Raw genomic sequence first — 13,074 nt, 5'->3', positions numbered from 1 at the left:
CCTAGGAATGGTAGCCCCGCACGAAACATCCCTCTTGGGCGCGGGGATGCCCACAAAACCCGAGCTTGGCTCGCAAACTACCCCCATTTTGGGACCCAGTCTTGGCTATCTAATTTAGACGGCCTGCAAGACCGATTGTATCTACAAGAACGATTATTCACAACACGACACTGATGAAAAGACAATTGAGAACACGGTAAAAAAGCTAAGATGGCCAAGTCGACAATTCAACTAAACAAGATGCGTTCATAAGCAACCACTTTTGGAATTGGCTCAGCCACGGCCGCGAATACTCTTCGACTGGTTCATCCCAACCATGAGTCTTCTTATTGTTGTTCTTCTTCGTTAACTTGATCCTGGAGAAGATCCAAGCATCACGGTCCTAAAGGGCACCTTGCAAAGGTTGCGTTGCGACTGGGGTTTCCGGAACAGGCTCCCGTAGAAGTCGCAGTGGCGATTGGTCTTTTCACGACCAAGAATTGGCTTGAGGCTTGAACCTGATTCCAGCGGCGGTTCTGGCTCCAGGTCGGAGAGAATCCCTGGTACTGGCACAAATTCAGACTCAAACACCAGTTTCAGCTCTGTTGCTTTGCCCGACTTACCGAGTTCGCACACCGGATCTGGCATGGGATTGGGATCGCAGTTGTACCAATCTTTCATCGAGAATATGGCGTTAAGGAAACGGTCGAATATTGACTTCATGGAGGGCTGGACTGACCTCCTCCCTCTCCCTCACAAAAAGGGCCAACGTCTTATCGAAGATGAAGCGATCAACACTCTCTAAGGCTGGTTCAGATTGATCTCGTCTATATATAATACATTCAAACATCACAGATTCCAGATAACTCTACTGATTCTATCCGCCTCTACATTAGATTGAGTTTAACCTGTTGATCAGAGAGTAGGTGTGGTAAGATAGAATAAGTATGTTTAACAGGATACAAAGCCGAAGCCTTCAGGATCCAGTGAGGGCCCTAGTTCTTGATGTTCCCTGCCGACGAATTTCTACTACGACGCACTCTGCGCGAACGAGTAGGTCTCTGTCTGTGCTCGGTGATAATTCCCAGCATGGGGTAACGGGTGTTCGATACTTTATGAGTTCAGACTGTATAAGGTCTGCTCTCTGCGTCATTGGTTAATATTGTTACATTTATCCCAAGAAAAGGGCCTATATGAGATTGGATGGCCTGCAGTCATAACAGGGCTGTCTTATTTTTCACTCCATTTTTCCTAGCCTCAAGTGATGCCAACTAATTGGCCTTAAAATGTGGTATCAGCATTAAAAGACCCGTTGGCAGTTCCGCACGCGAAATCAACGACAGCAAATTTCTCGACATGCTTGTTTCAAATAGGCTATCATCTAGTGTTCTAAGATCATGAAGTTAAGATCTAGCTACAAGTATTCCATGGCTCAACCTGACAGAAAGCCCAGTTGCTGGTCCATCACGCTCCGCACCATCTCCTCCCAAGGTCGCCATTGCATTTGCAGTTCGACTTCGGCTTTGGTGGTATCAGTTGGCATAGAGGCGCCCTCGGCACCCTCGGTAAGCTTCACACCAACATTGGGGTAGAGCTCGTGCGCAATCCGAGCCACCTCTTTCCATGTTGTTGGCGGGCCCGAGAGCAGATACTTCGCACCATTCTTGATCCTCGAGTCTAACGCCCTGATATGGGCCTCGGCAACATCCTGGATGTGCACACCCGTGATCCCTCCAAGTGGGACGCCTCCCATCACACTACCCCAAATAATTCCATTGGACCCGGCTTCGATCTCTTTGCCGGAGGCTTGCACGAGATTGTGCCCAAAGACAAATGACGGATGGAGAGTGACCAGTGCGTAATGCGGGTTTTCTGTTCTCCAGAAGTCCCATGTCGCATTGTTCGCAAGCAGTTTGGACGCTCGGTACAAGGTCATCGGGGTTGCCGCAGGGTTGTTGGGGTCAACAAAATCTGCTGTGGGATCCACAGCTAGATCCCAGTCGTTGTCCTCTGTGGTGGCTGATGTTTAGCATGGCAGGGGCAGCAGTTCCCAAATATGTGTAGCAAACATACCTCTAATGACACCGCCGTCGGGAAGTCCAGCAAGAGGAATCAGGGCAGCGATAGATGAAGTGACCACAACTTTCTTGATGCTGGGGACCTTAGCTGCCTCTTTGAGCACAGCCAGTGTTCCGTTCACCGCGGGGGAGAAAAATGCTTCCTTGTCTGTGCCGTTGGCGAGAGGCGATGCTAGGTGGAGGACATAGTCCACTCCATCAAGCTTGCCTCTAAACGCAGCCTCCTCAGTGAGGTCTGGGATGATGACGAATTCCACCTGTTCGCGGTACTCTGACAACAATGATTGGAGTTTCTCGGACTTTTGGCGAACGCCAAGTCGAAGTTGGTATCCGGACTTGAGAGCTTGAACAGCCGTGGCACTGCCAATGAAACCAGTAGCACCGGTCATGAAAATCAACGGAGCAGGCATGATGGAATGGTACTTTGATACTGATGAATTTGGATAACGATTCATCCTGAACCGGTAACTGAGCGACATTTATAGTATGAGAGTGAAGTGATTATTAATGACTGTCGCCGGATATGGGTACGAAACTATCCGATATGATGGTGCCATGACTGCGCTAACCGGCTCATATCGTACCTGATGGTCCATCACCAGTATTGAAGTCATGAGCAAAGAGATAAAGACCTCAAACATTACTCATCACTCATCATTCCGCTCCATCGACGTGGTCACTTAATCCCTGAGCTCTGGAACCTGGAACCGTCCAGAAGATATTTTACTGTATCACACTTGTTGAAAGGGGTCATCGATACAGGGTGGACCCACAGGAAAAGGCTTTTGCATTGATAACCGGCAGCGTCCGATTCGATGATCGGGGAACTTGTCATTTATTTCTATTTTAACTTTAATTATCCTTTTATTATATTAAGATCTTTTGAATTACGAAAATATGTTTAAGAGTGTCCATCAAAGAACATTGTTTTAACAATAAATAAATGATAAACTGCACACGAAGTAAAAACTTCAAGTCCTACTTAAAGTGGAGCCTCGGCACAGTCCTGTTTCAATATGCGTCTATACATACGTCTATGACTGTCAATACTCTTCATATCATTACCTCCATCATGTCTACTCAAAAGGCTGTCATTGTTACCGAAACTAAGATTGCAGGCTTGTCCATTTCCCGTGTCATTCTCGAGCTCCGCGACGATTGTGTCCTTATAAACACTGTTAGTGTGGGTTTGAACCCCAGTGACTGGCCGTACTTCGACTTTCTATTACTGTCTGGTGTCATGCTAGGGGGTGATTACTCTGACGTGGTTGGGGCTGTTGGTAATAATTTTAGGCTATGTTGGAAGAAGGGATCCCTTCGACGGAATCTGCGGTTCCGCTCATGGTGGTAATGCTGTTTATTCTGAGGATGGCTCTTTTGCCGAGTATATCGTCTGCAATCTCGAATTTATGACTACCTTAGCTTCCAGGAAGCTGCTACTTTAATCTAGAGAAGTACATTCTGCGCCAACATCCCTAGAGTACCAGCGCCAAGCGACCTTGATTGTTGGTGGATCGGTAGCCAGCGTCGCCAAAGGCTACTTGGGGCCTAGGGCGACTGGTTTGGATCCCAATTCAGGGCAAGGTTAGGCTCGTATTCGTACCTGTGCCCACGTTTGGCATGCCCGGAGATCGGCGGTGCGGCGGAAGCTGGAAGCCGAGTCCATAGGTGTGGGTGGTGGGTAACTTACCTAGGTACAAGCCACAATCCTCCTTATTTGATCTTGTCCTGCTCCGTTGATTGGTGCTGCTTGTCCTTTCTTTTAACTTTTTTTGAATTCCAAATCTTAATACCAATATCCATTTTGCATAAATAATTAGTGAACATGCCGAGCCGAAGGTTGGACCTTCGGGGCAAGAAACTTAGAACTTACAACTGTTCGTCCGATTCAGAAGAAATCAATTAATTGGTCGATAAGAAAACACCTGTCGGATTCCAACACAGTCAGTAAAAACGTAATAATTATCCAAACGAGCCAGGTAACTTACCTAGGTACAAGCCACAATCCTCCTTATTTAATCTTGTTCTGCTCCGTTAATTAGTGCTGCTTGTCCTCTTTTTTAACTTTTTTTGAATTCCAAACCTTAATGCCAATATCCATTTTGCATAAATAATTAGTGAACATGCCGAGCCGAAGGTTGGACCTTCGGGGCAAGAAACTTGGAACTTACAACCGTTCGTCCGATTCAGAAGAAATCAATCAATTGGTCGATAAGAAAACACCTGTCGGATTCCAACACAGTCAGTAGGAACGTAATGATCATCCAAACGAGCCAGGCAAGCCAGCGAGCCACATGCAAACACCATATATGTTTTATGCATACAGTTACTTGAGAAGTCTCATGTCACTACCATTTCCCTCTCAATCAGTAATATTAAGCGAAGTGTGTGAGGCCTCTTGATAGAATAATATTGTCTATAGTGTATAACACACCCAAAGGGAAATCTGTTATTTGCACAAGTAATCCTAGATATAATACAGCCGGTAATGTATTATGGTATATTCTGCATATTCCGATTCTTGCGAGTTGTAGGCTAGTTCTTTATGGATAGGACCCTCCTTCTATTGAATATTTAGCTTATATACGACGTCAGAATTGATATATAATCATCAATAATCAATCCGCTATGGACCAACAAGTGTATGTAGGGTGACCTGCCTCTCTTTATTCGGGGTGGTTTTCACCAGAGCCTGCCGTTATCAGCGGAGTCCGTGACCTTGGAGATCACCTCGTTACTCTCAGCCCGATCCTATCTCCTGCCGGAATCGCGTCCTTACCCAGTCCTAAAGACTTGTCCCTGGGCTCGCATCTTCCTTCAACCGGGCAGGCACAAACCAAATACCCCTCTAAAAAGCAAAGACACCACGGCCACAAAGACGCCAGCGAAGGATCGCGGAGCGTCTCGAGGAATAGGTGGCGGCAAGGTAAGTTCTAGAGAAGTCCGTAGAGTGTCCAATCGACACTTTAAGAATGCTGCGAGCAATTTTAGTCGCATCACTTGTGTGCCATCCTCGTCGCTTGCAATGACGCATGGCACAACGTGCATAATGTTTCACAACAGCAAGCTCCACTTGACGGCCTCAAGAACCGCATAACCCTTATGGAGACCTCAGTTGAGACACTAAGCTCTGCTAGGCTGTTATTCGGTGAGAGCCGGTCTAAGGGTGGAATGCTTAGGTCACACTCTGCTCTAACAGCGAGTTTACGTGAGACCATGAAGGCTGGGTATACCATAGCAGCCGGAATAAGCCTTGATGACGACGGGACCCGTCTATCGATTTCGATCAATTCTAAAGGCCCCTTGGGTTTATTTTTGTATAGAAAGCTGCGAGTATCTGGCATCTTACTGAAAGCGAAGTAAATTATTTCAATTAAGCCAACAGCCGCTGCATGGATGGGATGAAGAGCTTCGTTTCAGGCAGGGGGGAGGCCCTGCGCTGTCCGAAAGTAAGCTTCGAATTCATGTATATTAGTGATAACAAGTGACCGATATACGCTGAGATGTCTATCCATACTGAGGCCCCCGGTTTGGTTCATGTTTAACTTGGTTACTCAAAGCATATCAAATCAAAGCTCTATGAGAGCTGGTATTCAATAATTTTCATTTTGGATTTTTGTAATTGTTTGTAACTTTTGTAATCTTTTTTTATTTTACAGAACCAAACTATATGCAGAAATTTACTAATGGATGAAAAGTGGGGTTGAAGAAGGGTCTAATGGAAGGTTGAATGCTGGCAATCGGGGATATCACTAATCAATATTGCAAATACTCCGCCTGCTATGGGTACCGCTGTGGCTCGTCGGCCCAAAGCAGCGGTTTGTCAAACAATCATTGGAACCGCGCGATCGATTTGTCAGCCTTTGCCAAAACTAATGATGTCCAGTGAAATGAAATGGAGGTTTTCATTCTTTTTTTTTTTTCCAAAGTCGGCGATTCAAGCGGGATTCATATCATAGTAATGTGGTGGTTTGTAAGCGCTGCAGCTTCACAATAGTTCGCTGCTGTTCCAGGGATTCTGCGAATTCCAACGAGCCATGGGCTAATCGCCTGGTGATTATACCTTGCGTCCGTCGAACTGAGGTTCGTTTGACCTTCCAAATAGTCAACCTTTCAAACAGCTACCTTCACGTTGGTCCCCGTCAGTTCTTTAGTTTGATTGAGTATTGCGCACGAGTGCTCCAATCTGTTCAGTGTTTCCTGTCTTCGTCCTGAGATCACAACATTGCCAAAAAGTCACCCGCCCTAATGAAAGCGATCATCACACATCGATTCTTGCCTAAGCGTCTCCTGAGTCTCGCTCTTCGGAGTCCTCTTGGGCAAGGTGCGCAGGTCAAGGATGTCCCAATTCCAAGCATCACCGATGATGAGGTCTTGGTCAAGGTACGCGCCGTCGCGCTGAACCCCATCGACTTCAAAGACATTGATTTCATTTCCCCACGCAACTCCGCCATTGGCTGCGACTATGCGGGCGAGGTGGCTCGGGTCGGCAAGAATTCAGGGCAATGTTGGAAGGTTGGAGACAGAATCGCTGGCTTTGTCCACGGGGGCTTGTACCCCGAAGTTGGCTCATTCGCCGAATACCTGAAAGTCGATGGAGACTTGGCCTGGAAGGTGCCTGACGAAACGACCCTGAGCGAAGCCACCACCTACGGAGTTCCCGCCGCCACCGCGATGCTGGGTCTTTCGTATCTAGGCATTGACCGGGTCGATATCGAGAACGGACGCAGCGTTCAACAAGGTGACCAACCGACCATTCTCATCTATTCAGGAGGCTCGAACGTCGGTCTCTTCGCCATTCAATTAGCCAAGAGAGCAGGATACACGGTCGTGGTCACGGCCTCGCCACGTTCCTTCGACCTCGCAAAGCGCTATGGTGCCGATGCAGTCTACGACTATCGGACATCTGCCTCCATTGGCGAGATCAAGAAAGCCTATCCGAACATCACAAAAGCTCTGGACTGCTTTTCCGAAGGCACTTCCGCCGCCTTCTGTGCTGATGTGTTTCGAGAGGAGGGTGGCAAAGTGATCACACTTCTTGATCAAGGAAAGCCGCGGAAGGCAAATGTGACCTATGATTTTCTCATGGTTTATACTGCCTTCGGTCGCAAGTTCCAGTTGTTGGCGCCCCTTGGTCCCGTGTTCCCAGCGAGGCCGGCGGACCGCGAAGTCATCGCCAAATTTTATGATAACTTATCCAGCCTGAATCTGCAGTCTCCACCTATTACGACGATTAAGGGCGGATTCGACGAGATATTTGAAGGTCTAGATACACTTCGCAAGGGAGAAGGTCGAGGTACAAAGCTTGTTGTTGAGTTTCAGTAATTAGTATAACCCTATTCTCAGTCGCTAAAAATCTTGTTGAGCCTGTTCTCTTTCTATGATCCCACTGTCGTCTTTCTTCTCTCGTTGTATTGTATCCAGGCTCGCGGAATATTTGTCAGAGTCTTGTATTTTCCTTGAACATTGAATTTCAAGCACAGGTTTTCTTATTACATGGCATAACCTCTTGCTGACTTTTCCCCCTCATTCCATTCACTATGGTGGGCTCTCCGCGCTCCAAGCTAGAAAAGCCCAACCGACTAAGTAGGTAACCTAGTAGCCACTCGATACTAGGTACTAAGTAGGTACCAGTAGTAGCCCTCAATAAGTTGCATCTCATTCCACCTTCTACAGCCAGTGATATTACTCAACGTCAAAGCTTAGCTTCGACTTCAACTACTACTAGTAGCATTCAACCTCCACCCTATGATTTCAATCATTTTCACTTTCTTTCTATCATGTCTGCTATCTCATCATCCTCTCTCCATATATCAATACAGTATATCCAAGGTACATCATCCCACCGCTAACTGTTGGCTAAATTGTAGTAGCAATACTACCCATTTTGACAGAGGCTCAGGCTCGGAGACCTGGCTGGCTACCTAACCTACCTAGTAGTTCAGGCAGCCACTTGTGGAGATAGCGGTAGGAATCTCTCACCCCGGTCACATCTGGACGGCTATGCATATCTGCTGGTGGATTGTCTACGTCGAGTCTCCTTCTAGACCCCAGGACTTGCTTCAATTCTCCTTGGCTCCTCCCTGCGTTGGCTGGAAAAGTACTGTAAGGCAGGCCAATCCGCACGCCACTTCCTTCCCGTCGGTAGGAATTTCCTATACCCGCCTCGCTTATCCCTTCTCCCCTACGACCGCATCAAATCAGCACGGTCATCACAGTCGCTCATGCAGTAGTCGATGTAACTATCCGGAGATTAAGAGGTCTAATTGGATAGTTGTTATGAGAACGGACGCGCGTCATGCGATCTCCATCAGCCGTAGCTGCGAAGGGAGAGCGACACGGGCGATGCACCGGATATAACCCGCAATTCATGGCCAGCAGAGCGTGCGATTCTGTCACCGTGTGCCTGAACTTTGTCTTTAACGCTCTGAAACCTGTTGCTCCCTCCCGTCAGTCGCAACGAGAACGGGCACGATGACGATCCCGCACTCAGAGCAGGATGAGTACAACTTGCAGGAGGCATGGGACCGGGTCTGCACCTCGTTCATGCAGACCACCCACGCCGACCTCAAGACCGCCCCCACCAAATACACCATCGAGGAGGTTCTGGACCAGATCCGCGCCAAGCAAGAGGAGGCAAACGAAAAGAATGCCAAATACCAAGAGCTCAAGACCGTGATGAACAAGACGTTGACCTTTGTTGGACTGTTGGGTGGGATTGCCGCCCAAGGCGCGAGTATGGTAAAGGGCCCCCAGGCTACGAGACTGCCACCCTTACGCCGGCAGACAGAACAGCTGAGCTTGTGATGACGCAGGTCTTCGCCCCCAGCAGTCTTTGCTTCAACGCGGTCGCATACCTGATCAACACCGGAGCCAAATACAAGCGGATTTTTAGCAGTTTGGCGGAACTCTTCCGGAATGTTTCGGATATGTTGGACCGGCTCCAGATCTATATGCGTGTGCCGCCCGATGCGGTGGACATTGCCCTGCGGAGGATTATCAACGACCAACTGATTTGCTTTGTGGATATCTGTGCACTGTCGATCAAGGTGCTGAAGGGGCACAAGGTTCTGATCGCTATTAAGGTTTTTGCCTTTGGTGAGGACGAGGGGGTCAGCGGGCAGCTGGCTCGGTTGGAGAGCCTGGTCGAGCGAGAATCCCAGATGCGCGCCACTCTGGGGTTTGAATCGCAGAAGATCAGCGAGAGGGGCATCCTTGAGACTAAGGAGGGAACCAAGGAGATCAATGTCACCGTGACTGAAATCCTGGATTTAGAAAAGAAACGAGATATAGATCAGCACACGAAGAAGGAATTGGAGGATCTGGATAGGACCCTCGACAGGCCGAGCGAAAGCTGGCGGGTGAATCAATCCAGGTTCCGGCGACTCCTGGATGAGAGGATCGCTGGAAGTGGGGAGTGGCTCGCAGCAGATCCCTTCTATACCTCGTGGGCACGAATGGAAAGCCCATCGATGTCAATACTAGGGATTGCAGGAGGGGAGGGATACGGGAAGTCGCTCTTTTTCACCAGTGCTATCAAGAACTTGCAGGAGAGCCACTCCCCGATCGCAGATGATTCAAGGCGTACTTCAGTTGCCTACTATTTCTTGGACCAAGAGAGGGGAACTGCGGGATCGCTGATCCGCGCTCTGAAAGTGCTTGCATGGCAAATCGCCAATACTGATCCGGTCTACCGCAAGGAGCTGGTCTCCATCCAAAGCGCCAGTGCCGCCGCGGATGTGGGAGTGCTGTGGAATCAGCTATTCTCCAAGTCGTACAAGACCGACTCGACCTTCTTCCTTCTCTTGGATGGTCTTGAACGAGTCAACCGCGAGCAGCTTAAACAGTTTGTTTACCTCCTTGCGCACTTGCAGAATGAATCTGCAACCTTGGGGCGACTCAGGCTTCGGATTCTCCTCTCTGGGCAGGACGAGGCGGTCGGCAGGTTCAAGGACCAGCTTGGGCACGAAGTGGTTCCAGTCATCGATCTGGCGCTCAAGAACGGTGCGGACCTGCACAAATTCATAGAGAACCGCATCGACCGGCTGGAGAATCTTGCCGGCTCATCGGAGGACAGTCGCGCCCTTCGGAGCCAGGTGATGGAAGCCCTGACAGCAAAGGCGCACGGTGACTTCATCAATGCCGGGTTGCTGCTGGACGAGGTCGGCGTCCAGCAGCGCCCAGGCGACATTCGAGCCATCCTGTCGCGCTCGGGCAGCAGCAACCGCCAGGACACCATTGCGAGAAAGATAGCACGATTGAGCGAGACCCTGCGCGAAACCGAGATCACCGATCTGAACGAGATTCTCACCTGGATGATGTACGCTCCCGACCGGGTGCTGCTGGCCCAACTCGAAACCGTGCTGCTTCTGAAAAACGGGGAACGCTCGCTGAAACCGCTGTGGATGATCATCACTGACCACTACTCCACTCTCATCTCGGTCGTGGGCGTGGCGCGCGGCGATGTGAAAAAGGGCTTTCCCCCGTACTCGCGGGTGGTGTTCGCGTCGGACGTCGTCAAGCAGTTCTTCCGCCATCGAGCGGAGGCCAAGGCTCAGAAGAAGGCTATCCTCCACGAGCCAGCATCGAGTCTCCCCGAGCAGGTCACAGAAGGCGAAGTCCGCATTGTCCGTCGGTTCCTGGAGTCGGTCTGCGACCCCGACCTCTTCCGGAAGCTTGGCTTCGAGCAGTATTTCGGCCAGCTGTTGAAGGGAAAGACGGCTGCGCCGATCGACATCGACGCAGAGGATACGGCACATCTGCGAATGCTCAGCACTTGTCTGAAGGTGATTGACTCAGACTCATCTAGTGGCCTGGGACCCCTGCTGGGGTATGCGATGAATCATTTCGCCCACCATCTAAGCCAGTTGGATCCTTCGCTGGTCGGGGCGGAAGATAAGCTGGCCCTAGGGCCCCCGTTAGTGAAGCTGTTCCAGGACCCTCAGACCATCCAGCGCTGGTGGAGACGTGCCGGTCACTATGATGCCGAGTTACGATCGGCTTGGATCTACACAGACCCGTACTCGGAGGTCGTGATCACATGGCTACAGGAATCCGCCGTCATCAAAGGGCTTTCCGAATCACAGAAAGACTGGGTAAGAAGTCTGACTACCAAGTCGGAACCTGATGCAGACCTGCTGGAGCATATTGCACGGCATTGGATAGCGGAGTGGCTGCTCCACATCGAGGCTCTCAAGGATATATACTCCGTCTTTCCCAATGTATATGGGTACTTCAGTAAGGTACACTGCGCTCCCCAGAGCTGAGTGAGTTCTTTCATGATGCTAATCATTGGATTGGTTTATGTAGATCGAACACCACAGGTGCGTCGCGTGACGGACGATTCGCAAATTTGGGAGCTGGACAGCTCCCGAATTTTTGCCGCGGTCGACTGGGGCCGACAGCAGGTGCAGCCAGAGGTTCCAGAAAGCAGGGCCATCTTCATCCTTGCGATGACGTTGCATGCCTACAGAAAGTTTGACGAGGCGATTGAGCAGTACAAACTCGCGATCTCCCTCGCACCAGCCGACTGGAATATGCAGTGGCGCCTTGCAGAAGCGTTCTCCGGTAATCAGGACTTTGCATCGGCCATACAGACGCTGGAGGCAGCCAAAGGACTGGCTGAGTTAAACCACATCCCCGAAGGTTCCCCTGACGAGCCTGTCTGGTTCCTTGCTTCTATGCGGCAGCAGCTGGCTTGGTGGTACAATGCCAGTGGCCAACCGGACCGGGCATTTGCCATGTATGAGGCTCTGATGTAGGACTACTCCAACAGCTACCGTCCCGTTCTCGAGATCATGCGGATATGCCGCGCGGGGGCCCAATACAGCCGTCTGCTACAGTTCCTACAGTCTTTAAGGGACACTCCAAGTGACTTCCCGGAACTCAACCAGCTCACCAGGGCATATTGCTTACTCTGCGACGAGAAGGACTTCCACGACATCCTCTTCACTTTGGTGCGGGTGAACATCGAAACCTTTGATATGGCCTGCAATCACTACCGCATGTCAATCGCTCATGCGACAGATCAGTGTGTCAAGGCCAAAGAGGCGGGTGACGACGAGTGGGCGGAGGTCCAGCAGGGCCGCCAGGGAACTCTCATGTACTACCATGCGCTGCTGCGCTACGAACACGTCAACCAGGATGTTGCAAGTAGGATGAATGCCATCGAGGAGTGGGAACGTCTCTGGCAAATGGAACATACGGACCCTCTGGAACACGTCTACTATGCGGTGAGACGGAGGCTCCCCCTCGCCTACTTTCATGAAGCGCGGCAGCCGCAGCAATGCGAACGCACAGAAGCCCTCTGGCTGACCAAACTGGAGCAACTCGCGGAGCTGAGCACCGCGGAGTACCTCACCTGGGCCGACAAACAGTATCCCGCGCGGCTGCTCGCCCGTTACCATGCCCTGCGGGGTGACTTGGGGAAAGCCTAAGCCGTGCTACGCGCCCACGTCAAGATCGGCCTTGACATCCTCTCGGACACGGACCCGCTGAACGATCCGGACGGATATTTCCGTCTCGCGTTCCACTTCATGTTCGTGGACTTGGACGACGAGGCCCTGGCGGCATGGTCGATGATTGTCCCCAAGCTCCTCGGCGGCGCAACAGGAGATAAGGATGTTCAGAATGGGAAGCTCGAGGGCCCTCTCCAGGCCCAGTGTGATGGGAAATGCGGGACCACCTGGTCGTACGCAAATGACTTCTACGTCTGCAAAGAATGTCAGAATGTCTAATTTGACCGAGCTTGCTTGGAGCGGTTGCGCCAGGGGACACTGGAGCTGTGTGATGTCTGTGCGCCGGACCACGAGATGCTGTACGTCCCGGCATATGATCCGGCCCGACGGGAGAGTGTCGGTGAAGGCAATATTCAGGTGGGATCCGAGCCTGCCATGTCGGTTGACGAGTGGGTCGCGCGGACCAGGCAGTACTGGGGAATTAAATCCTGAGGGTTTGGGGTTTGCTATTCGGCTGTATACGCCGGGGAGGAGTATTGCGTCCATCCTGCACATCCCCA

General features: G+C 50.6%; 3 protein-coding genes across 3 annotated transcripts; 2 read left to right on the top strand and 1 right to left on the bottom strand.

The window, feature by feature from the left end:
• Nucleotides 1-1,355: 1,355 nt before the first annotated feature.
• Nucleotides 1,356-2,720, bottom strand: BO72DRAFT_449932 (putative 3-beta hydroxysteroid dehydrogenase/isomerase). Its single transcript, XM_040945128.1, has 2 exons — nucleotides 2,053-2,720; nucleotides 1,356-1,989 (listed from the first exon to the last, which is right to left on the bottom strand). The coding sequence occupies exons 1-2, from the start codon at nucleotides 2,465-2,467 to the stop codon at nucleotides 1,412-1,414; spliced, it is 993 nt and encodes a 330-aa protein (XP_040799348.1). The 5' UTR covers nucleotides 2,468-2,720; the 3' UTR covers nucleotides 1,356-1,411.
• Nucleotides 2,721-6,305: 3,585 nt separating this feature from the next.
• On the top strand, nucleotides 6,306-7,382 carry BO72DRAFT_487604 (zinc-binding alcohol dehydrogenase family protein; the record flags this gene model as incomplete). The annotated part of the gene is made up of 1 exon (XM_040947991.1): nucleotides 6,306-7,382. The coding sequence occupies one exon, from the start codon at nucleotides 6,306-6,308 to the stop codon at nucleotides 7,380-7,382; it is 1,077 nt and encodes a 358-aa protein (XP_040799347.1).
• Nucleotides 7,383-8,531: 1,149 nt separating this feature from the next.
• On the top strand, nucleotides 8,532-13,006 carry BO72DRAFT_478920 (uncharacterized protein; the record flags this gene model as incomplete). The annotated part of the gene is made up of 6 exons (XM_040947542.1): nucleotides 8,532-8,798; nucleotides 8,873-11,294; nucleotides 11,367-11,799; nucleotides 11,833-12,455; nucleotides 12,495-12,766; nucleotides 12,815-13,006. 6 exons carry the CDS (start codon nucleotides 8,532-8,534, stop codon nucleotides 13,004-13,006), a joined length of 4,209 nt encoding a protein of 1,402 aa, XP_040799346.1.
• Between the last annotated feature and the right edge of the window lie 68 nt (nucleotides 13,007-13,074).

The sequence above is a fragment of the Aspergillus fijiensis genome (assembly GCF_003184825.1).
Source record: "Aspergillus fijiensis CBS 313.89 unplaced genomic scaffold BO72scaffold_39, whole genome shotgun sequence".
Lineage (NCBI taxonomy): Eukaryota > Fungi > Ascomycota > Eurotiomycetes > Eurotiales > Aspergillaceae > Aspergillus > Aspergillus fijiensis.
The sequence above is the reverse complement of the archived record's forward strand: the minus strand, read 5'-3'. Positions and strand labels throughout refer to the sequence as shown.